General features: G+C 42.6%; 1 protein-coding gene across 2 annotated transcripts in view; it reads right to left on the minus strand.

Moving 5' to 3' along the window:
- The window catches only part of PRIMA1 (proline rich membrane anchor 1), a 50568-nt gene that overhangs the window by 21102 nt on the left and 5834 nt on the right, over nucleotides 1-23632 (minus strand). For both annotated transcript variants that reach the window (XM_041402505.1, XM_041402515.1), the window contains exons 2-3: nucleotides 22438-22588; nucleotides 616-745 (exon numbers count right to left, since the gene is read on the minus strand). In XM_041402505.1, coding sequence (XP_041258439.1) covers nucleotides 616-745; nucleotides 22438-22588 — 281 coding nt within the window. The remainder of the gene's footprint in view (nucleotides 1-615; nucleotides 746-22437; nucleotides 22589-23632) is intronic.

A 23632-nucleotide genomic window follows, 5' to 3' on the forward strand; every position in this document is an offset into this window, starting at 1 on the left:
GTTCTTATTAGTCTGAACAATGTAGTACTTTCTTTCTAAATCAGCACTTGAAAGGTTTTGAATTTCATCTGTAGGTTAAAATTTTGAAGCAAGAATAAATTAGAAATATGGTTTCCAAATGAAAAACTACACATATTACGGTAGACTTTGAGTTATAAGGGTTTACATTAATTTGAAATGCTAAAATTAGAAATGGACCTGGGCAAAGAATCTGACATCCCACATGTAAATTTTGAACATTACCAGAAGTGGTGTTCAAATACAAGCAGTACAGTGTTTCCTACCTCTACACTGGGCCAAGCCAAAACTCTCCACATTCACCACGACCCTGCAGCAATTTGACTTTGGGCAAGTTCTTATTAGTCTGAACAATGTAGCTCTGTCCTGTTTCTAGTTTTTCTCTTCCTTCTGCCCATGACTGCATTGAACTACACCCTTTACACATGCAGGATACGGTACATGAAGTGACTTTCCGATGAAAATACACACTGACTATGGCATGCATTTTGCTTTTTGGATGACTTTAAACTAAATATGATATCATGAGACAAGTCTTGGGTCAGCCTCTGTGGGGCTGCATTGCCCTAAGCACAGTAAAATCTTCTGGAGCCTTACCTTTTTATGGCTTTGTAGCAAATGATGACAACTACAAAGAGGAACACTAGTGTGGTGCAGCATACTGCAATGATAATAACCAGGCCTGGCCACCAGGTCTCTTCAGTAGGACAAAAGGTAGACTTGGGAGCTGTAAAAAGAGAGTGGAAAAATACATTAATTCTCCCAAATCAACAGGGTATTATCAAATATGCTTCAGTTACTTGCGCAACAGCGCTACACCAGGATCACAGATACATGCAAAGATGTTATTTCACATTTAGGACCCATTTCTTTCTTTTCCCCAAGCAATCAATTTCTCTTATTGGTACTAAATATTTCTTATTAGAGTCCCCAGGTGACCAAGTTCTCTGTGTCAGTGTTATCTACAACCTGGTACTCAGCATGAAGGAGAAAGGTTCAGTTCTGCTACCCGAGGGAAACATCTTCTTCCTCTGTATTCGCCATCTCCAGCTGCATCAGATTTAATTTTAGAGAGGGATATTATGCTGATAATAGCACATTTTCAAACCCCATTAGGGGAGGTTAGTTGGGAGCCAAAGCAGTACCTACCAATCTGTATTGTAGCTAATATTACTGTAAGCTTGGAGTGAGGAAGGGGGATTTGTTTTAAAAGAATATGAGTTTTATTACATTTACTAACTGATTTTAGAGTATTATAGTTGACAATCTTATTTTTCTTTACACTACCTTTGAATTCTAAGCCCAGTTGTCAAGATATGTTAAGAAAAGTTGGAAATATAAGCTATTCTTCTTATTATTATTATATTTTATTATTATATTATTATATTTTTCTTATTATATTTAGGGTTAGAATTGTCTATTTAAGTACCACTCAAAACAAGAAATATTTTGTATCTGGTGGCATTTAGTTAAAATATTTTCCTTCAGGGCTATGTTCCTTTTCCCATGCTTTGAGGGGGCACGTTTCCTGAAGGACGGTGAGTAACAGCCAATGCCTAGAGCAGTATCAGTTTGCAGGGGGAGGAGAGAGCCTAAGCACAGCCTCTGCAACCACATAAATTCCATGAGAATTTTGGTCACCTTAAGTGGCATTTAATAATGAATCAGTTGATAGGACTGTCTTTATCTACATTCTCAACTAAGTAGATGAGAGAATGAAATATAGCAAAAGGCTCTTTTATGAGTCTCATTGTTTAATTTGATATTCTGAATGTCCAGTACACATCACAATAGCTGCACAAGTTAAAATATATCATCAGTCCAGTATAATTTATTGTGATCTGACATCTGCTCTGTCTCCTCTGAGGAAAAGATACACATACCCTTAGATTATCACTCAATAGATTAAACAATGAATGACACAATTCCCACGAAAACTTCTTTTTTCCAATTGCAAGATGTATAGAGGAGTTGGCAACATTTACCCCAAGGAATCTACAGCAGCACTTTAGGAAAAGACTAGGTGAAGAACCATAAGAAGCAATTAAAGTAAAAAACCAAACAGCTTGACAACGAGTGGTTCCCAGCTTCCTCTTTGACAATGTTCACTTCTAGAGTGCCCCAGCAACTGAATTTCTACTTTATTACTATGTCAGTTGAGGAAATCTGCTTTCAGTGGATGATGGAACTATTTACTGTGTTTTGATAAATCTAATGATTTTAATATTCTCTGGAAGTTTTCAATGTTGTTAGATTCCAGAACAGAATGCATGTCAAAGATGACAAAATGTTTGCATGAAGGAGCAGGCAGTGTCAAGGTCAACTCTACCCTTCTGGTGCTGTCCTGAAAAACACAAAAGGGAGCAGTGAAGTAAAAGGAAAAACATCGATCAGCAGGTGCCATGTAAAATTTGATGAGAGCAAAGAAGGTGGGAGAAGTGAGGCTATCCTTCTCTAGCCCTTGTTCTTCTTCAAAGGCAGGATCAACCAACCTAGTTAGAAAGCAAAATGGTGGTGGAGACTGGGCTGCTCTTCAGCACAATAAATGAGACTGACAAATGGCAGAGACAGGATATAAAGCCAGGCTTGTCACATGTCTGTACGCCATGTAGTCCTTGATGGTTTGTCACGGTATTTTTACACAGAGAATAAACAGATATATGTGGGATCGAATAGTAAACATTACTCCTAGATGCAGTCATTAATGACAGAAAAATAAGAATTGCTAATGTGGAAGTGATGCCTTATCCACCTGGCTCAGTTCCTTTCCCCACTGGTCCAGACTGGGCACCCAAAAAGAAGCACAAGAAATCATCCTGGAAACTACCAAAGCCTGTTCCTTAGTGACTCAGGGTTTCATACAAATTTATAAATTACTTTATCTTCCTACTCCCTATTAATGCAGTGCTAATCTTGTTTTCCTTTGAAATGTCCACTCGTTTTTCAATAAGCTCATAGTTCCATGCGCTTTTCTGCCTTTCTCAGTATGTGTTCACGTAGCGCTCATACCCTGGCATTTCTATGTCCTTAATGCATTTCCCCTCACAATTATTCTCTGAGGAAGAACTGCATTTAATCCCCCTATAACGATGGGAAAGCTGAGCCTGGCCTGCATGGATGCCTCCTCTATGCAGCTAGAAAAGTCAGCTGAGAAGGGAACTTCCCAAAGAACCAGCAAGATGCCTGGGAAAAGCCACATCTTCAGAGAGGAGCCTCCTAGCGAGTCCCACACTGAGCTCTTGATGCTAGGGAGGCATTGATGTGCCAGCTCCCTTGGGCTGGGGCTCACAGCTTTCCCTGGAGATGGGGAGCCTCTCCATCTTGTGCTTGACTCCCACATCCCAGCTTATCATCTGCACCTGGGGAGAAGGGCTGAGCCCACAGGTGTCAATGAGCTCTCAGTGATGAGAAATTACCCTGGGTGAGGGCACTTGCAGCACCCTCTGGCACTTTGCATGGATAGCAGTGCATTTCACAGGCACTTCCTGGAAGAGCACACACGTGGGTCCCAAAAGCTCCTCAGGGTGATACTGACATCACTACAAAACACACTGAGCAGAAGATGTCCCACACAACCCATAACAATGTCAGCATTCAGCTGTTTCATCGTCTTCACCTTTGGTGAAGTTCAGGAGAGCAATTCTTTGCCTCCTTGTTTGTACCACCTCTTTCAAACACATTATAAACACATCATATTTCAGAGCCAAACTGTGCCCTTTCCCTTGAGCAAAGAAAGCCACAGACTGCTGTCCCTCACAGGTGTACCAGGGGAAGGGAGGACACCCCTGGATGCCAGAAGTCACTTTGTCATCCCCACCGGGCTGCTGAGAGCTGAGGGCTGGCCAGCCTGGCCACGGAGGGTGCTCTGTGATGCTGGGGTTATGAAACTATAAAGCTACACACAGAGTAAGTGTGGCACACGTAAATTGAGTTAAAAGCCAGAGAACTGGTATGTCTCAAAATTTAACTATAAATGGAAGGTCATTGCTGGAAGAATGTGGTTTTTAACAGTGACCTCCCTCTTCAGCCCCCAAAATAGGGTGGTGAAACTGATACAGGTTGCAAATGACTCGGGAATGCATTCAACCACAAATGGAGACAAACATATTTAGATTAGAAATAGGGTAATTATAATCATTAAGGATAATTAGTCATTACCATAGTCTATAATTTCTGGTTCAGCATTTAAACAAAAAACTTAATTTAAAGTAGCCTTTTTATTTCTGCTTTAAGAGGTCTAAATTCAGCTAAAGAGATTGGACTCAGTATAAGACTTGAATAAGTAAAGAAAATGCTCTGGCTCTGGAAAATCCACATGAGTACAATGCCTTTTATCTCTTGGCCTTAAAATTTATGAAGTACAAATGTTGGTTAGGTTTACTTTTAGAGGGTTATCACCTTCTCCTATTCCCAATGGCACCAGGCTTAAATAAATACAATGAGCAAATAAACCCATTTCAGCCCTGTAGTGGGTAGATGGATCCAACTTATTAAAAACAAATTAACCAAAAAGTGCTTTCAGATCAAACTGTTCAGCATCACAAAAAATCTTACACCTGCTTTTTTTGACTAAATTTGTTTTGAAGACTCAGCATAAAGACACAACTCTGACTCTAATGTTAGAAGGTATCTGTACACAGCTGGCTCTAGCCAGAAATGTGCATACCAGAAGAGATTAGCTCAGCTATTGAGAGTTTCCCTCAATGTCTAGGCACAAAAATAAAGGTTCTATCACTGGAAATAATGTTTCCATTAAACTCCCAAGAAGTTCTCTGATATTTTTTGGTCAGACCTCAGTGGTCATTCTCAAAATTGCTCTGAGATTCCAACAAAAAACTGTGATGAAGCTGTTTAAATATTCTGGGTTAAGGATTAAATAGTTTTGTGTATGTTGTAAAAGTGATACATGTACTGCCTGAGACAGAATCTAGAAACAGGAATTTGCATCTTTGGATACACCATCAGGTTATCTTTAGTGGTCATGGCTGTAGTTTATAAAGCTCATAATTTCAAAATCTAATGCTCCCATAATTTATTTTGATTAGTGTTATTACTTTCCATTACCATATGGGTTTTAGGCTAATTGCTCTTTGCATGGGCATGCTGGGACATTAACAAGTAACACAACCAAGGCTGTCAGGAGACAAAAAGGGCTCTCTGAGGGGGGCCACGCTGAGCTGGTGCCCCTGAGCTGCTCTTGGCAGTGATGCTGAGGCAAGGAGCCTGCACCAGGGTACCCCTTCCCACTGCCAAACCCACAGCAGCCAGCTCTGCAAAGCAAAGAAAAACAAAACAGAACAAAGCAAAACAAAGCAAAAAAACCCAACCCAAACCAAAACCAAACACAGGGCTGAGCTGGAAAATAGCTAAGGGAGGCAGTGACCCGTGCTCCCACAGGTAATCCAGGGGAGGTGTTTCCAGTGGAGTCTGTCAATTCACTCACAGACTGAGACCCAAGCAGCTGGTGAGTGTCCAGTGATGTGATGGGGAAAGGTGACAGTGACCCCCATCACCTCTCTACAACAGCAACTTCATGCCTAAAAAAAGGAAGAGCACTTTCAAGATAAATCAAAACTGATTATTGTTTTTCCTTTGCTCCTATTCCTATTCTTACAGAAAGGTCAAGAGTGCTGTTGTAATCATCCTTATGAGACATCTGCCTGTTTTTAATATTGCATACTCACAACAGGCTAAACCCTGCCATCTCTATGCCTGCAGCATTTCTCTTGCTATTGTAAGGCTGCCTGAATCAGCCATGCACTTTTAATTAGCATGCTAGGAAGCAGGATAGGATTTTATTTTGAAGGCAGGCTCATATTCCAAAGGCCTCAAGTGTTTTATCAGTTTTGGTTGGAAATTAAAAGGAAGATGCAGGCAGTGTGTTTTCAGCTATCTCTATGTATGTCACATATTGTAGAGACCTGCTAATCTTCTGGCTAAAACAGGGTCTCATCTTCACTCTTATTTATTATTTTGATATTCATGTAAATTGTATGTTGACATCCCATTTGCAAGACAGAGAAAACGGTAGCTCCTTCAGCCATTATTACACTGGGATGCAGGGACAAGGCCAGAAAACACGAAGAAGTTTAAATGTGATTACAAATGTCAAGGTGTAAGGAAAAAAAAAAAAAACTCCCAGGACACTCCAGCGTCCAATCTGAGCTCCCAGTTAAATGTGGAGAAGGATTTTGAATGTGTTACAGTTTGGATCTCTTCCCATCAAGGTATCTCATCCAAGCTCCTGTGGAATAGAGTTCAATTAATCCCCTGATTAATATGAAATAATATGGGTTCTGTGAGGAAAAACCCTGCAGAGGAAGTTACACAAACACCAAGGCTCAGATATTTACTCTGGGCATTGCACTGTGTAACGCACAAGAAACAAGGAGAGCCTCTATCACATGCTCATATCTTTTTTGAGAAAGCTGATTTCAGTCCTGAGCCTGAGGCCTCTTGTCTACTTTTGCATAAGGTCCTTCACTCCCCCCAGCACTGTAGATTCACCCTAAAGTGAGTGCTGATTAATTTAATGGTGATTAATTTCATTGAATGATAGGATGAAGCCTTAGGCAGCTAATGAAAAAGGCCCAAGGGCTCAAGTGATGTAAACTAGCAGAAGTCCACCCAGCTGTGAGACTGGTGCCAGCTGAGGACCTTGTCCCAGCATCTACTTGATGATGCTCAGAAGAGAAATGTAGCTGAAGGTCAGCATCAGTGTCTCCAGAGCCCTGGAGGCTGAGGTCTCTCTGGGAACAAGACTGGTTACCTAACCCAGGGCCTTGGGGAGACATCTATGAGTCAGTGTCAGCTGAAGCATCCCCTCAGTTTGCTGTATTTCATCACGTAGGGACTGTTACAGATGTGTTTGGATAATGCATGCAGTAGGAACGTGCTGCGTGCACCCAGGGCTGCTCACAGTCAGAGGCAGCCAGCAAGGGGAAAAACAAATCCTTTAAAAGAGCCTGCTAGTGGAGTTTCTGGTGCTGATAGACTTGATACAAATATAGATCTTCAGCTGTTATTCTAAAATACATTGTGAGAACAGGCAAAGTATGTGTTCCCTTCCACACTCTTGGATTTAAATGGAAAATTTCCTGGGAGGATGGGGGAGAGGAGGCTGACCAAGAAATGGGTGACCTTGCTGTGTGTTCCTGGGGCAGAAAGCCATGACTGCAGACGTGACCTGCATCCTCAGGGCACCCCAAGGCACAGGCCCTGGGGCTGTTCTTGGCCAGAGGGAACCCTGAGCTCACCTTCCCGTGGCAGCCACAGCTGCCTGCAGGAGGCAGCCCTCGGGCTGGGGATCAGGGACTGACAGGCTTGCCAAAGGAAGGGCTGGCATTTTCCAGATTGATGGAGAAGTGGCTTGTCTAGCCCTGTCAGGTTTCCTCATGCTGTGTTTGGGGTTTTTTAACTCCCTTACAGATCTCTGCCCTTCCTGTTGCCTGTAAGCTTAGGGCCATTTCCAGAGTGCCATGAGCCAGCTGGGTAAACAACCAGGCAACAGCAGCGTGCTCAGCAGAAAGCCTGTCCTGATTTATGGCCTCCCTGGAGTAGCTAGGTTAAATAACACTGGTAGAAATCAGCTATTCCTGTAGCAGATGATACTTCTGTTTATCACACTTTGTTGCAGACAAGTTTATATCATGCAGCTGCTCCGTGCATATGTTCCTACTACACTTCTAAGGGGGATACTGCAATCACTACGCAGCGGGAACTTCTGCTATAATAAAAACATGTGTGGGAATGATGCTGGAGAAATTCCCTCCCCCGCAGCTTTTACACTGTAGATACTGTTATTCTACACTCTCAGTTGCCTCATCTTCTTGATTTTCTCCTTTCTAAAAACACTTCTCTTCTGAAACAAGAAACACTCTCAGTTTTGTGCTTAGTTTTGGAGACTGGAGTGTTCAGGAGGTGAAGGAAAGGGGTAATTCTGCAGGAATTTTCTGAAGGTCACAGGCACAGGAGGAGTGCATGGCTCATTGCAAGAAACAGATCTGGAACTGCAGGTGAAAAAACCTGAGCATGAGTAGTCAGTAAGGAAGAGAGCAGCTGGGTGGGGGAGGTTAAGTGTGATGCTCAAGACCTAAGCTTTAGGAGTTATTGAACCTGCACACATTTAGGTTTGGGTTCAGCAGTAGATTTCACTAAAGCTCCATGTTACTGTCCTTTCTTGGTAGGTGTCATGCAGCTGCGTTTCCTTGGCAGATTTGGGATTCTTATAGAAAATGAACATATCGTTAGGACCAAAATAAAATAATAATAGGTAAAAATATTGGTTGGTCAGACATAAGTAAAGCACATTGTGGGAAAGTGGCTTGTGCAAACTCACTGCATCTCAGAGAGAAAGCCAGAAAAACAAAATGTCTTTTGACTCCTGGCCAGTCCTCCCCTCTGGATTGTATTTCCTCTTCTTTGGGAGTAAACACAAACAACTGATTTGGCTAAAACTACATTACAGGGGTGGAAACAAAAAACTTCCTTTCTGACTTCCCAGGCAGGCGCCAGATCTCTGCCCCAAGGCAGCACAGTGCCACCATGCCCAGCAGCTCAGTGCAGCTAAGCCCTATGGTCAGAAACAAGGCAGGATCCCACAGGATGCCCTGGAATGGCTGACGCTAAACTTGTGGGATAACCGGTCTTTGTTTTGTACAATTGCAGAGGGAAACTAGAGAACAATTCAGAGTTCTACATACATATGGAAATATGGCAATGCACAGAGCAGAGCAGTCAAGGGATTGTTAAACAAAGTAAGAAGGCAGTCTGTGCTCCAAATGATTAACAGGCTGATGGCCAGACCTGCCTGCCTTAATCCTATTAGGTTGTTGCTGAAGCTGATGGGACCCACCAGGACTGAGGTACCCCTTGAACAGGGGTAAAACATGCTTTCAGCTGCTGAGGTCTTTTGGAAGAGAGCAGGGTTAGAGAGCACAGAGGGAGAATCTGTTCTCTAAAGCATGATCTGGAGAAGCAGTAGCATTTATAGACCTTGTGGTAAAAAGGCTTTTAAGGAGATTACATCATAGCTAGCGTCTGTGTTAATACTCAGCTCTGGCACTTATCTTCACAATGCATGCTCGCATCAGCCAGTGCCCTCTGATCTGACTTGGTCCGGTGTTTTTCTAACCAGCAGTCTCCCCATGAGATGCTGCTTTTCACTCCCCATCTGATTCTCTCTCAACATAAAGGGCTGAATTGTTTCTACCCTGATTGAATCACACCCTGTCGCTCTCTGTCCCCAGCAAATGAGAACTGAAGCCTGTGCCTTGCAAGGCAAACTCCTCCTTGCAGCAACACAAGCATTTGGGAGAGCCTCACGGGCATCATCACATTGTCTGCACTCCACAGCCTGGGTCACTGCCAGGTAGGGCAGTACCAAGAGAGCCCATGACACCTCCAGGTATCCCAAGTGCTGCCTCTCCATAGGAGCCATCTCTGAGTTGGGCCCTGCCAGATTTGGTGGCCTGTTTTCTGAAATGGAGGAGATGTCAATCAGGTTAGTGGGTATCTGGTGCCTCTAAGAAACGGGTCACAAGTGCCAAAGCATTTGGTGTTAAATTAGTACCCTGACATTTATTTTAGAAGGTTACCTGGTTTCCAGAGGTTCTTAGCACTCTGAGAACCAGGATGCTTTAAGTTGGGTATGAAGATATACAACCTTAAGTTCGATCTTCTGCATTTCATGACACAGGCTTTAACCTCTCTGTACTTAGGCAGCGTGTCACTGCAGAAGACAAAAATTCTCCTCAGGAGGCGGGTCCCAGGCTCAGTTCTTCTTCTTGCTCACTGGGTGATTTTGGGACAATTTCCACTCCAGCCTTGTTTCTCCTTCTCTAGGATGGGAACAGTAGCTCCAGCTTTCTAAATTGTTGTAGGGTGTAGGGATAAAATGTGCAACACAAAGCTGCATATCGGCAATGTTGCTATTTCTTTCCCAGTTCTTTAAACAGAATAGACAGGCCCATTTATAAGTACTTCAGCTATATTTCTACAAGAACTAGCTGTAATTACCTGACCTTCCTGTCAACCACCAATTCAAGGAAACACAGCAGCAAGGCCACGGTCTGTGACAGAACAGCAGAGCACAACACTGATCTGGAGACAGTAATTCTCAGTTCTTTTGAACAGAGGCACCACTGAGAGACACAGGGATGTGCCAGTACCATCCACTTCATTGCACAAACACACAGTCTAGCTCTTCAGTGGCAACTGATGTGCACAGACATGTTATGAGCACTTGCAATTCTTCACTGGGGAAAAATCAGTGCTGAACACAATCTGCTTGTCCTGCCAAACTGTGTGACCTCATCATGTTACAGCGATGAAAGTGAAAAAGCATCCCGAAAAAAAGAGGCCTGAAAACAGTGGACCTTCATGCTAAATCTGCCATTTCAGCACACTTGGGGTTATTTCCATTAACAAGCACACACACACACATGCACACAGATATCTGGGGTTATTTAGCCTGAAGAAAAGGAGGCTCAGGGGAGACCTCACTACTCTCTACAACTGCCTGAGAGGAGCTGTAGCCGGCTGAGGGTCAGTCTCTTCTTTCAGGCAACCAGCAACTGGACAAGAGGACAGTCTTAAGCTGAGCAAGGGGAGGTTTAGGTTGCACATTAGGAAGAAGTTCTTTAAAAAAAGTGTGACTCGGCATCGGGATGGCCTGCCCAGAAAGGTGGTGGTGTCACTATCCCTGGAGGTGTTTAAGGAAAGACTGGATATGGCTCTTAGTGCCATGGTCTGGTTGACAAGGTGGTGTTTGGTCATAGGTTGTACTTGATGATCTCAGAGGTCTTTTCTAATCTAAATTATTCTGTGACTCTGTGAATAACTTCAACATGGGCAGGAAGAAGTTTGCTTCTGGGAATCAGATATGTGGAGACTTCTTCAAGCTGCCAGGGAAAAGGACTATCTTTGCTTGCAGGCTTATGGCACTGTGCCCTGAGCCATTTAACATCAAACAAAAGTAGGAACCAGTGAAAGAAATAAAGAGTTGCTTCCAAACTGGAACTCACTAGGTACAGGACATGCATTTTCCCACCTCAATCCCATAGCCAACATCACCTCCCAACTCCACTGCAGTAAAATAGGTATAAAAAGAAATGAATCTTCTAGACAGTTTCTCCCCCAGTCAACCTTTCAGTCTTGCTTTCAGGCTGTTTTAGAGGCTGTTTTAGGGCAGAAGATGGGCTCATCATCAGCACCAGGAATTTCTGGGAGAAATAGGCTCCTTTGTGGTGCAGTGCAACTGCAGAGTGCAACACATAGGGAAGTAACTGCCAAAGAGCAAAGACACTACGTAGAAAACTTGCCTCATCCTCCCTTGTGACCTGATGGCCACCACTCACCTTAGATCAACAGTGAGGAAGTGATTAGTAAACATTAAACAGATTAGTAAACATTAAACATCAGTAAAGATCTGTTCAGTCCAAAATAAGATGGATTGGACCACGGTTTGGGACACTTGTTGAGAGCTAAGTGGCTTGGAGATCTTATTCAGCATCTGCATTCTTAGGTGATAAAAGCCCTTAAAAAACTAGCCCTTGCTTCCACTGTGCCTCAAGTACCCTTGGATGAAATCCAGGCCCCAAAAGGTGCCATGAAGGCAGGTTCTGGTGAGCCTGTTAAGGTTCTGTGGTACTGGCAGTTGTATGGACACTGTAAGCTCATATAGTGAGCCTTCCCAGGTGGTTAATTCCCTTATCTGCTGATATACTCTCCTTTTCAGGATTTTGCTGAAGCTGTATCATCATTGGCAGAGGAGTAATATGACAAGCCATAGTGCTGGTTTTTAGTGTGGGTTCATGTCCAGCCCCTCAGGCTGCCTCCTTTCATTCATTACTGCATGGTGATGGTGTGGCTGCAGGTGCTGCATCTCAGCCCTGGCACAGTCCTCACTGTGTGATGGTACAGCCTCCTATTCCTTGGGACAGGACACAGCTGATCAATTCTATAACAATTACCATTACTTTTGAGCTTAATAATAATAATAATAATAATAATAATAATAATCTTCAGTGCTGGACACCTACTAGTTTCAAATACAAAGTTTACAGGGATGAAAACATATCCCTGTTTCAGATATGGTAACTCTGGGTGTCTGATATTGTAACTGACTCTGTTACAGAGATCTCAGGTAGCAGGTTGGTAGCTGAAAGAGAAGCAGTGCCCTGGACGCTCTTTCCACCATTCCCTAGGGGGTGGGCAAGATGTCTCCTTTGTGGGAGTCACAGTATGTCACTCTCAAGCCTTCTGAAAGCTTATCAGTCTTTCAGCTCTTACCATGAACAGACCTTCCAAGGAGGGATGATAGAGGCTGAAATTCAAACTGCTGAGACGTGATTTCAGCAATCTACACTCTTACAGTGATGACCAGTCTTTCACCAGCAAACGATTAATGATATACCTCAGGGCTGGCAGATTCAATCTCACAGACAGATGACAGATTTTCTTGGTATAATGTTTTATATACAGATTGAATTAAAGTCCAGATTTGCACAACTTCTTAGAGTTCAACAGTATTCCCACGAGTGGTGCCATCAGTCACAAGCTATGCAAAGTGAATAAAATTCAGCGCTACTGGTATTAAGTCATTATCTTGTAGATCCTTAACAGCTTTTTTAAGACCTTGAGAACCTCTAGGTAATAGCAAAGATTAGACAAACCTCACGTCTTAGTGCTGACACTTTGTTAAAATTAGTACCTTCAGGGAAGTCTGAGACAAAACCAACTGCAGACTGAATTTTCTAAAACAGATTGTGGAAGACTTGGAAATACTCTGCATATTTTCCTAATGTGTTAATAGGACAGTTTCTAAGGTACTGGTTTGTGTCCATCTCTGGAAAATAAATGGTTTGCCTGTTGGGCACGCCACTATATAAAGAGAGTGACTATAAAAGACACACGCTTTAGATTGGTAAGTGCAGATGGCTCTAAAGAGTTCACTTTACAAGGAAAGCCATTTTGCAAGTCATATGTCTAAGTTTTAGGGAACAGCCAGCTGACTGTGTAGCAGATACTTCTGTTGATGCATGGCATCTATATAAATATAATCCTCCTATTTGATATCATGTGGCTTATTCCTTGTATCACTTCAATAACTCAGTTATTGCTGGAATTAAGGGCTACAGTGATCACTTAAAAATGTCCCTTAAGAGATCAATGAATAATTCCCATACCTACTGCTCTTAAATTCCTTTTCCAAATTGTATTCAGACTCAACTTAAGGGAAATTAAATTGATGACCCGCCCAGAGAAAAATGGAATTGAAATATGAAAGGCCTTCCAAACTAGGTGTAAATTTAATTCTAATATAAGTAAAATTACATTTATCAACTAATAATTTTTCATGCAGTTTCCATAAAATACAGAACACTTAAAAAACCAATTACATCACATTAACAGATCGAGGCATTTCACCATGCCAAATTCCCTCATGTGAAGTCCTCAATCACCACTCAGTATATTTGGAACTCCTGGAAAGCTAAAAGAAGGCACAGGTTTCTTTACAGTCACAAAGGAAAGCAAATTGGTTACAGGTTGCTACTGCACTGCCCCCAGGCTTTACACAGACCATGACTCCCTAGTGAACCCACAGCAGTGGGCAGCCCCCATGTACAGTGATGCCCTAAAAAGCTGAGGCAGAGCACCTGCACCCGGCCAAATTGAAACAAGAGTGAAACCAAACCCTCCCTGTGCTCCACTGATAGTCATGTCCTTTGATAATGGCTATGAAATAAAAATACACATCGTTTTCAGAAGGAAAGGAAAATGTCCAGGGATGATTCAAGAGAATCTGCTTCATTGGTAAAAGTCCAGTTTAATAGCAGCATTTGTCAAGGAACAGATCTTTGTCTAAAATTATTTCTAACCAATGAACTGATGAAATACCAGCTCCATTTAAAAGACACTTCAAAATAATAAAATAATTCATTTAAACAGCCATTAGGGATCCAGAATTTGCTGCTATATTTATGTAGTTATAATGCAATATGATTTACTAGTGGAAGGGTTAAATTAACTTGCATAATTATCAATAACATATTTTGGCAGCAGCATTAGTTATTAGCTGATATTCATACTATATTAATAGATACTGTGTCCTCACTTTGGGATAACATCCCAAACTTCCAGACTACTGCTTCCTTGACCTGGTATGCTGACTTAAATATTACCCTTAAGTTGCAATTACACAAGCAGAGCAACACCTTTATATCCTGTTCATAACAATACAATGCACAAAACCCTTACAAGAACATATTTCTGTAGGTCTGCTTTACCAGGGTCAGCTGCTTAGCCCTTCCTGCTGGAACAGCTTGTGCCAATTAAGCATTTACTTCTGACTTGTCAAGATGAGGCACAACTCCTTCTGCCAGGAGCAGGTGAACCTACAATTACTTGTAAATCAGCAGCCTCTGACTCATCAGTAACTTCACTGAAGATTTGTTATCTTCTTAATCAGTGAAATGGTAGGCATGTACAAATGGACTGCCATCCACAGAAGGAATTAATGTCTTCAGCTTAGCCAACTCCTTCTGTTTAAAAAAAAAATCAAGATGTTGGAGTATGCATTCAGAGTAGAAAGGACTGTTCTATTGCAGAACCAGTTTAATATGTGATGGTTCTTTTTAAAAATTAGACAATGCTTTTAATATATAGACAACAGAACTCCCACTGATTCATGCACTGCAAAATCTGGCCTGAGGCTTTTACTTTTAAATACTTCAAAATGCATTTTCAAGAGAGAGGATTTTTCCATCATATCAATTTATTACTGTATGAAAAATTCAAAACAAATATGCAAGAGTAGGGGAGATATTAATAAATAAAATTTAGACTAGGCAAAACATTTCAGAATTTATTGTGATGAAAAACTCTGAAATGGGAAAGCAGTGGAAGCTGTGGCTGACCATCTGGTCTTACCAGTGTCTCAAACAGAAAGACAGAAATTTTACAACTCAATATGAGGAGATGCTAGGTGAAAGAGTGACAGCAGAATCCTATAATGAAAGTATGAACCTTTCCAGTCTTACCTGTTTTCTAATCACTAATCCTGCTCTTCAGACTTAATATAACATCTTAGACGCTCAAACTATTTCAAATTTTGTATTTGATTGCTGCTTAAGAAATCTCTGCACCATAAATAATTTTCTCATTTTGACTGAGAGGTGAGGACTTGTAACTTTTATTCCTACACCAGACATAACTATGCTTAATGGAAAAAAAAAAAAAAAAGACAGGATTTTGAATTCTATATGTCTTCGGTGACAAAATCAGAGTGCCTGCAATTTGAGGCTGAAAATCCAATCACTGTATTTCTGATTTAGATGGGTGAATTCTGCTTGATCCAGTCTTGGATGCTTAATGATTTGGTTCACTTTGCTAAGAGTGAAGGTAGTGTGTGTGATGTGAAAACAACATGATGGGCACCTGGACTAGACTCCACTTCTGCCATCATCCTTGGCTCCAGGCTGTGGGCTGGGAGTTCAATTTAGATTTGAAAGTCTACAAATCCTACAGCCGGTTCTGAGAGTCACATTCCTCCAGTAACACACAAGTGTATGTGGGAGATGACAAGAATTAAATTTTGGTTTTGCTTTGTAAATTATGAACAATGCTCTCACACAAGACTGCAATTCACAGTACGACAGCTGTGTTACCAAAACTGGAAGGGCTTCCCTGTTTCAGCAGTCTGTTTGCATTTAAAAAAAGTCACTGTCTAGACCAGACTTGCTCTCACAGTAGCAGTCACTACTGGAAATGTCTTCATGCAGGAGACAATGTGTCCCCTGCCATTTTGGTGCTACCGTAGTTCTCTGCTGCTCAGTTTTGGTAGTCACTATGTTGTATGCAGGATGGAGGGAAATGTCTTCCCCATATCATAAAACAAACTCAGCCCTGCCTGTTTGCTAACAATTACTTTGGGCATCACTTGGGAGAAATCTACCCAAGATTCCTCTAACATGTCCAAATATCTCAAAGCTACTCTGAACAAGTCTTCCAGGCAGAAGGGCAGCAGGTGAAGGGTGGTCCTGCCAGCTGAGCACTTAGGGCCAGCATCTTTGCAGTGGGTGCTTGTAAAGATAGAGAGCCCTCACAAGATAAAATGGTTAACCAAAGGGAAACTTAAACTCAGAGCTCTCTGAGATGCTCAAATCCTCTTGCAGCAGCCTACATCAGACTGAGCTGAGCTGACTATCGGGCATCTTATATTTGAATCTACATCATGGCCTGCAGGAAGGCTTCAATTTATTTTGCAATCACATCTTCCCCTCCACTCCTGGGGGATAATCAGACCTCTGCCAAAGATAAAAGTTATTTAGGCATTGAGTAGGCACATCAGCATCCAAGTACAAGAAATCCAAGTGGTGAGCATCAGGACCACACTCAGTTTTCCTGCTGAAATAGCAATGTGGAGACAGTATTCAGCATAAGGTTCAAACTCATTCCTTGAATCCACACTGGATCACCTGTGCATTCTACCATCAGGATTAGGACCCAGAAAATCCTAAGGAAAACCCATTTCTTAATCTTTTATGTCCTAGATCCATACAATGTTTATTTCTATAACAAGTTCTTGCTCTGAAAGGCTATTTTAAAAATTAGCAAGGCATTTGAAAACTTTGGTTACTTGAAAACCTACACAAAGTTTAAGAAGTTCCAGACTATTCCTGTTCTTTAGATTCCTGCCTAATATACACACATTGTGGAAGTCCAGAGATGAGTGGCATTCCTCAGGGGATGGTATTAGGACAGGTACTGTTTAACATCTGTGTCAGCAACACAGCCAGTGGGATTGAGCACATCCTCAGCAAGTTTGCTGATGACACCAAGATGTGTCCTGTACTCAGCACACTGGAGAGAATGGATGCCACCCAGAGGGAGCAGATGCCATCCAGAGGGACCTTGACAGGCTTGAGCAGTGGGCCTGTGCAAACCTCGTGAAGTTCAACAAGGTCCTGCACCCACGTCAAGGCCATGCTGAGTACAAACAAAATCTGTGAAGAGAATAGATGAAGAGCAGCCCTGAGGTGAAACACTTAGGGGTGCTGGTGGACAAGAAGTTTGACAAAACCTGGCAATGTGCGCTCACAGCCCAGAAAGCCAAGTGTGTCCTGGGTGCATCAACACAAGCGTGGCCATCAGGTCAAGGGAGGGGATTCTCCCCTCTGCTCCACTCTCATGAGACCCCATTTGCAGTACCATGATCAGCTCTGGGCCCAATGTAAGGAGGATGTGAAGTCACTCCAATAGGGGGGCATGAAGATGATTGGATGGCTGGAGCACCTTTTCTATGAGACAGTTGAGAGAGCTGGAGAAAACTCCAGGGAGACCTTATAGCAGCATTCAGTACCTGAAGGGAGCCTACAAGAAAGCTGGAGAGGGACATTTTACAAGGGCATTGTATGGCTAAGGACAAGGGGTAATGGATTTAAACTGGAAGAACATAAATTTAGATTAGATATGGGGAAGAAATTCTTTACTGTGTGGATGGTGAGGCACTGGAACAGGTTGTGTGGAGAAACTGGATTCCCCATCCCTGGAAGTGTTCAAGGTCAGTTTGGATGGGGCTTTGAGGAACCTGGTGTAGGGGAAGGTATGACTGCCCATGGCAGGTGGGTGAAACTAGATGATCTTTATGGTCCATTTTAACCTGAACCATTCCATAAATCTATGATCTGTCCTAAAAGATCTGCATGTCCTTAGCTCTCCTACTTGCACTGGAGGAACCCTGCATGCTTTCTGAAATTAGGCTGTACATCTGAACTTATATAGCTGCCAAAAGGTTTCACCCTTCTCGTAGTTGGTCATTTTTATTTTGGCATTTTCACCAGTCCAAATAATTAGTTAATTAGATGCTCTGTCTCCAGAGATAAAGATTTCACTCTGAAAAACAAAATGATACAATTACTGCATGGAGATTAGAGCCCTCTGCAGTGATGTCATTCACTTTGGCTTTCCACTGACATAATTGTGCTTGATCTCAGCTGACAGCTCAGGGCAAACTTCCACTAAGGTCAGGAGCTGTAAAGACTTCACTGTGCACCTATGTGCCAGCATCCAACTGCCAGAGACTGGTTCATGCATCCAGACTCAGCTTAAGTTTCCTCCTCTAAATTTTTACTGAAGCAATGTTTGGGTGAACACTTCCTTTGTCCAGAGAGCAGAAGGCAAAACCATGGACTCCTCACCCAATACCATGGCCTCCTCTACCCAAGGGTAGAGCACAGACAGCAAATGTTGCTCACCAACAAGTGAGAAGTACAGGCAAGAACATCCCTTTTCTTCCTTGTACCATTTTAAAGACGTCACTGATATTTTTTTTTTTCATAAGACCTTACACAGGTTAAAACTGATACTGACTACTGTCTAGCTCTAACCCCTTCCCCCTTTCCTGTTTTGAAAGCCTGGCTTTTACTTCCAGACAAAGTCCTTTCTTCTTTGCAACGCCCCTGGGGAAACCTGCATGGTCGCAGAGTATTTAGGAGTTGACAACAGCAGTTTTTCAGATTTTTAAGGGTCAACATCACTTGAACTAGCTTAATCTCATGGGTCTGTGAAGCCGGGTTAGAAATGCTGCCTAAACAAGTATTCCATCCACCTTGTCTTAGTCTTGGCTGAAATCCAGAGACAAGGAGGAAAGCAGATGGAGAGAAAAAGACACAGTTAATTAAAGGCCAGGTTCTGAGCATCTCTATTGCCTTCAGGTCATTACAGACATATCTAGGGAACACACTCAATTCATTGGAAGTTCTTTCTTCCTTTGCTGTCAGCATTTAAGTTGAGTTGGCCTTAGGCCCCTTAGAGCCTCATGAGCTTTCCCTTCACTTCATCAATGAGAAGTTTTCTAGGCATGGGTTAAAGAGCAGGCTGCTGCTTGCATAAGAGGAGTTACTCTGGAAACATTGATGTGCCAAACTGTCTGGAGGAGCTGCCATGGGCTCAGGGACCATGTCTCCTGACAGTTCTCACCATCACACAGTCCCCACCATCCTAGTTACTTCGAACATGGGCTGGAGTCCCTCCCCTCAGAGCCCCTTGGTAAGGCACACATCTGTATCAAATCAGACAGCAGTATCTCAATGGGATGACAAAAAACTGCGTCTGAAATGAAGCTCAGGAAAATTAAAGCTCAAGTAGCCCACGTGTCCCACTTTGCAGAGAAAGGTACAGGTGAACCACCAATACTGAGAGACCCAGCATGCACAGGGAGCAGCATGGCTGATGGCAGCTTTCCTTTAGATACTGTAAGGCTGATGGATTCCCAGGAGGAGGCAAAGGATTATGGTGCTATGATGGAATTGGCTGCAGAGCAGAGGCAGTGAAGGCAAGATCAGGGGCACCATAATGCAAGTGGTTCATGTGAAGGAGTTAGAAATGTGGGGAAAGGAGACCTGGGGTCAGCCCTGAAGGAGGACAAAAGCACTCTTATTTAATTTCCCGTATCCATATAGCTTCATTCATTTATTCAGTGCCTCCTCAGGATGTGCTGAAACATTCCCCACACATTCTTAATATAAGTACCCAACTCTAACAGGGAGCTGTCTCCTAAACCAGGGAAAGCTGGTGCTCCTAACACTGCTTGTGGTTTTAGACTGCCTGCTAAGCTGTGTGATTCTACTCATTTTCTCCAGAGGGTTATTTCCCCTCAGAGTAAACACAGTATTTTCCAGGTATTATATGTGAATTCTAGGATTCTCTGCATTTAATAGATTTTGTATAAATCTATCTGCAGGAAGCAGAGCTGAAGATTTGTTGCTGGATCAACCTGTCAATATTGAAGTGTCTAAAGAGACACTAAATGTACTATAATTCTTCCTAAAAGTCCTCAAACTCAATAAAAGCCTTTCAGGGAGTGATTCAGCTGCTCACAAACAGTTATGCAGTGCCATCCCATACAACCAAGTAGGGTTTGCGAAACAATCAGGTGGGACTAATAGAAAGGACACGTCAGAGGGTTCTCTGATTTTCCACAACAGCAGCTAAAGGCCATGTCAAAGAGCACTAGATGCTTCATATAGCAGACAACTGAACTGTCAGTGTCTGTAGTGACCAGAGAGATAGGATTTTTGCATCTGTTGGCTTTAATCACCCAGCCCAAACCACAGTAGCTGCTTTAGAGTTGATCTAAATCTCCAGCAACATTCAGTTTGATTGCAGAGAGAGTTTTTAAGGACAGAGCCTAGCAGACTGCAGCCTTTTGTGGCTCACAAAGCTCTGAAAGCAATTCCAGCATCTTTATGTAGTACCTCATGATACAGACACTGTACCTTGTAAAGCTAAAAATCTTGCAGCTCCTAGACTGCTGTTTTTTTGCAAAAGTCTTTCCAGTACTAAACTTTACTTACTTAGCAAGTTCAAAGTGCAAATCTAGCATCAACTACATCACAATAGCTTTTGGCTCTTTACTTCCTTCTCCTCTGAATACCATTTGAAAGCAGTGTCTATAACATCAATATTTAACCACAAGGTTTGTTGTTTCTCCCAAGTAAGTGGATTGCTGTACACATGGACTAAATCACAGTGCCTAGACAGCTGATGATAATGAAAGCATCATTCAAGATGAGACACTTGATTGCTACTCTAAAGCTTACCAGTGAAAGAAATGTGTAATCTTTTTTTTTTTTTTTCATTGTATTTGAAATGAAGCCACTTGCTTAAGTATTAGTCATCTGGATTTATATAGCTCATTTTTAGAACTGTGTTAGCACCTGGCAATCCAGCCTGAGAAAGCATCAGGCTACCCCAGTCACAGGCCCATTGGATTTCTTGTTCTTTCTGCAATTTGTGACAGACTTCTTTTTTTTCTGACATTATTTACTTTCCACTTGACAGGGGACAAATCCATGCACTCAGAGCACCTGCAATGATGGAGGGGAAGCAGCCTGGCAGTGGTGATCCCTTCCCAGTACAGCTAGTCAGCAGGGCTGGTCCCTGTGCCAACACTCTGCCACATCTCATCCCCCTCAGGGTAACAGGGTACCCCAGGCACAAGAAAAGAGAGCGACAAAGTACTTTATTTTCTGGCTGTGATACAAAGATCAAGGTAATTTTCCATATTACTGCCCATGACATTTTCCTGAACATTGAAAGAGATTTTTCCTGCTATAAAAAATATCCCCCTCTGCTTTCCCAGCTGTCTGTGTACTTCCTTTCCCAAATGTTTCACTGTTGGTTTTTCTCTGCCTTTGCCTTAATTTTCTGCAGTCTAGCACAAGTACAAAGCATGCTCCTGGCAGAAAAGACACTGAAAAATTCTGCCTGTCCTCTGCCTGACTACAAGCTGTGCAGAAACCTTCTTCATATCTTCTGCACATCTGGAGATGCCGCTGATAAAGACAAACAGCCAGATGATGATACCTAATGATTTATTTTTCCTTGGGGGAAGTGCTGAGGATACTGGATACACTTTGCAACACTGCTCCCAGGAGAGTTTATATAAGCAGGGAGAAGAATTAATAGGCAGCCTTATAGGGAGAGACGAATTTATGAAAATGAATAAGCATTAAGGAGAGTTACTGGAATACCAAACTCTGGGAATCAGTCTGAGTGCCTGAACCCAGTGGGACCAGAACCAGGAAGGTCTCTCCCACAGTGCAGGGACCACGGGGACAGATATCACTCTCCAGAAACTATATCTGTATGTCAGGGATCACAGGAATACTCATGTGGAAAGCAGCTGCAAAGCCAGCCAGCAGGAACTGATGGCATCAGGTATGCTGGGCATGGGGATGTATGGCTGAAAATAAGGAGGAGCTTGGATGCACTGGGTAAGGCTTGGGAGCACTGATTTGTGTGAAGAGAAACAGATGAGTCTGAACCTGCATGTGCATCAGTACGAAAACTGCTCACTTGCCATTGACTCCTGACATGCCTCCTATTTTTGTAACAGTTGTAAGCAATTTAAAACCAGTGAGCCTGAGTCACTGCTATGGTAAACTGTAGTGCTCCAGTGTCTTGACAACAGTCAAACGTACTGAATGGTCTAGACAGAGTGTTTGGATTTTTGTCTGCTTATAAATTAATTTGTCTTGGAGCACCCAGAACTTCAAGCTGAACACCTGGCAAAAAAGGGGGTCATGACACTCAAGGGGCAGCACAGCACTGTGTCTCTGTAGGAAAGCATTCCCCAGGGCTAGGGGATTAGGGAACCATTTAAAACCAGGGAATCATATATAACACAATGAAAGGAGGGAATTTCTCTGGCTTTCATCCAAAAGCCAAGCATTATTCATTGATCAGAAAACAGATCTCCATCTCTACTGAGAACATTTCTTTTTCCATTTGCTAAGTGGAAAATGACAAATGAGCTAGCTGTGCCCTTTCCCACATCCCTTCTGCTGTCTGTCCAGGTGTCCCTGTCGCTTTGCCCTCCTTCAGCACACCACAGCAGTATCAGCAGCTACTTACTTGGCACCGCTAGCAACCTTGGGGGCGGTGGAGGCGGAGGAGGCGGTGGTAACAGTGGAGGTGGCCTGCACTGGCAAATTTCCTGGCAGCTCTCTGTAAATTTCTCTGCTACAGACTTGGAGCATGACTTCTGGGGCTCGCCCTGAGTGATCTGTAAAGAAACAAGTCATTGCATGAGCAGCAGAACAGTGAAAACTGATGAATGTGTTTTTTAGCCTTGAGTACCTAGTGGCACCTCAGACCTGTAGGGAAAACTGAGCTAATGTTCCTAAGATATCCTTTCCCTACATGGTTCCCATTTTTAATATTTCTTTTATTTAACACAATATCTTCAAGAACTCTTTCCCTCTGTCAAATTTGTTTGAGATTGGCCAGCTGGTTTCTGAGTTATTATGGGGTAAGGAGAAGGCAGGCAGTGGCAGACAATACGATTGCATAAGCCTTCTTTCCTTAGGAAAGCCATCTAGCAGCATGCATTATTCACAGGGTCATTGCTGCAAGCCAAAGAGAGCTAATAAAAATTACAAGACAGTTAGGGTCAGGATTATGTTCATTTTCCTTGAGGCAGAACTGAGAGCCAGAGGACATCCCTCCTTTGCTTTACCAGCCTCACTTGGAAGTTCAGAGAGCATTTCACAGGGTGTTTCACTTCCCGCCAAGTGGGGAGGCTACCCGCACGTTAATCATCTGTGGACTACAGCAATAATATGGTTTAAATGGAAATGCCACATTGTAGCCTCCTGTGAGATGCAGTGTTGGCTAATAATGAAAGTGAAGATGAGGCATTGCAGAACCCAAGCAAAGCATCACTTGGCCACGAGCAATGATTTAGCCAGTACTGGTATAGGATATATTCAGTAGCTTGATCTAGTCACAACAAGGACTATTTATTAATAGCATATTTTTCTTATCACAGAAGTATTTACATAACTAGGGAGTCAAGGAATATTCAGCAAAATTCGGTAAAATGTACTGCTACAAAATGGAGTCAGTCCCCAATGAAAAGGAAATTTGCTGAGCATCTCAGAAGCTTCTGAGAGGTGTTAACTTCAGAGGTCTCTAAGCCAGCTCTGTTTGAATGACTTATACAGGATACAATTTCGAAGAGACAAAGCAAAGCCGAAAAGATTAATAAGCATGTTATCTAACAAGCACTTTGAATGTAAGCATTAGGAGACCGTCTGGGACAGACTTG

The sequence above is a fragment of the Onychostruthus taczanowskii genome, unplaced genomic scaffold (assembly GCF_017590055.1).
Source record: "Onychostruthus taczanowskii isolate IOZ18803 unplaced genomic scaffold, ASM1759005v1 scaffold1, whole genome shotgun sequence".
Classification (NCBI taxonomy): Eukaryota; Metazoa; Chordata; class Aves; order Passeriformes; family Passeridae; genus Onychostruthus; species Onychostruthus taczanowskii.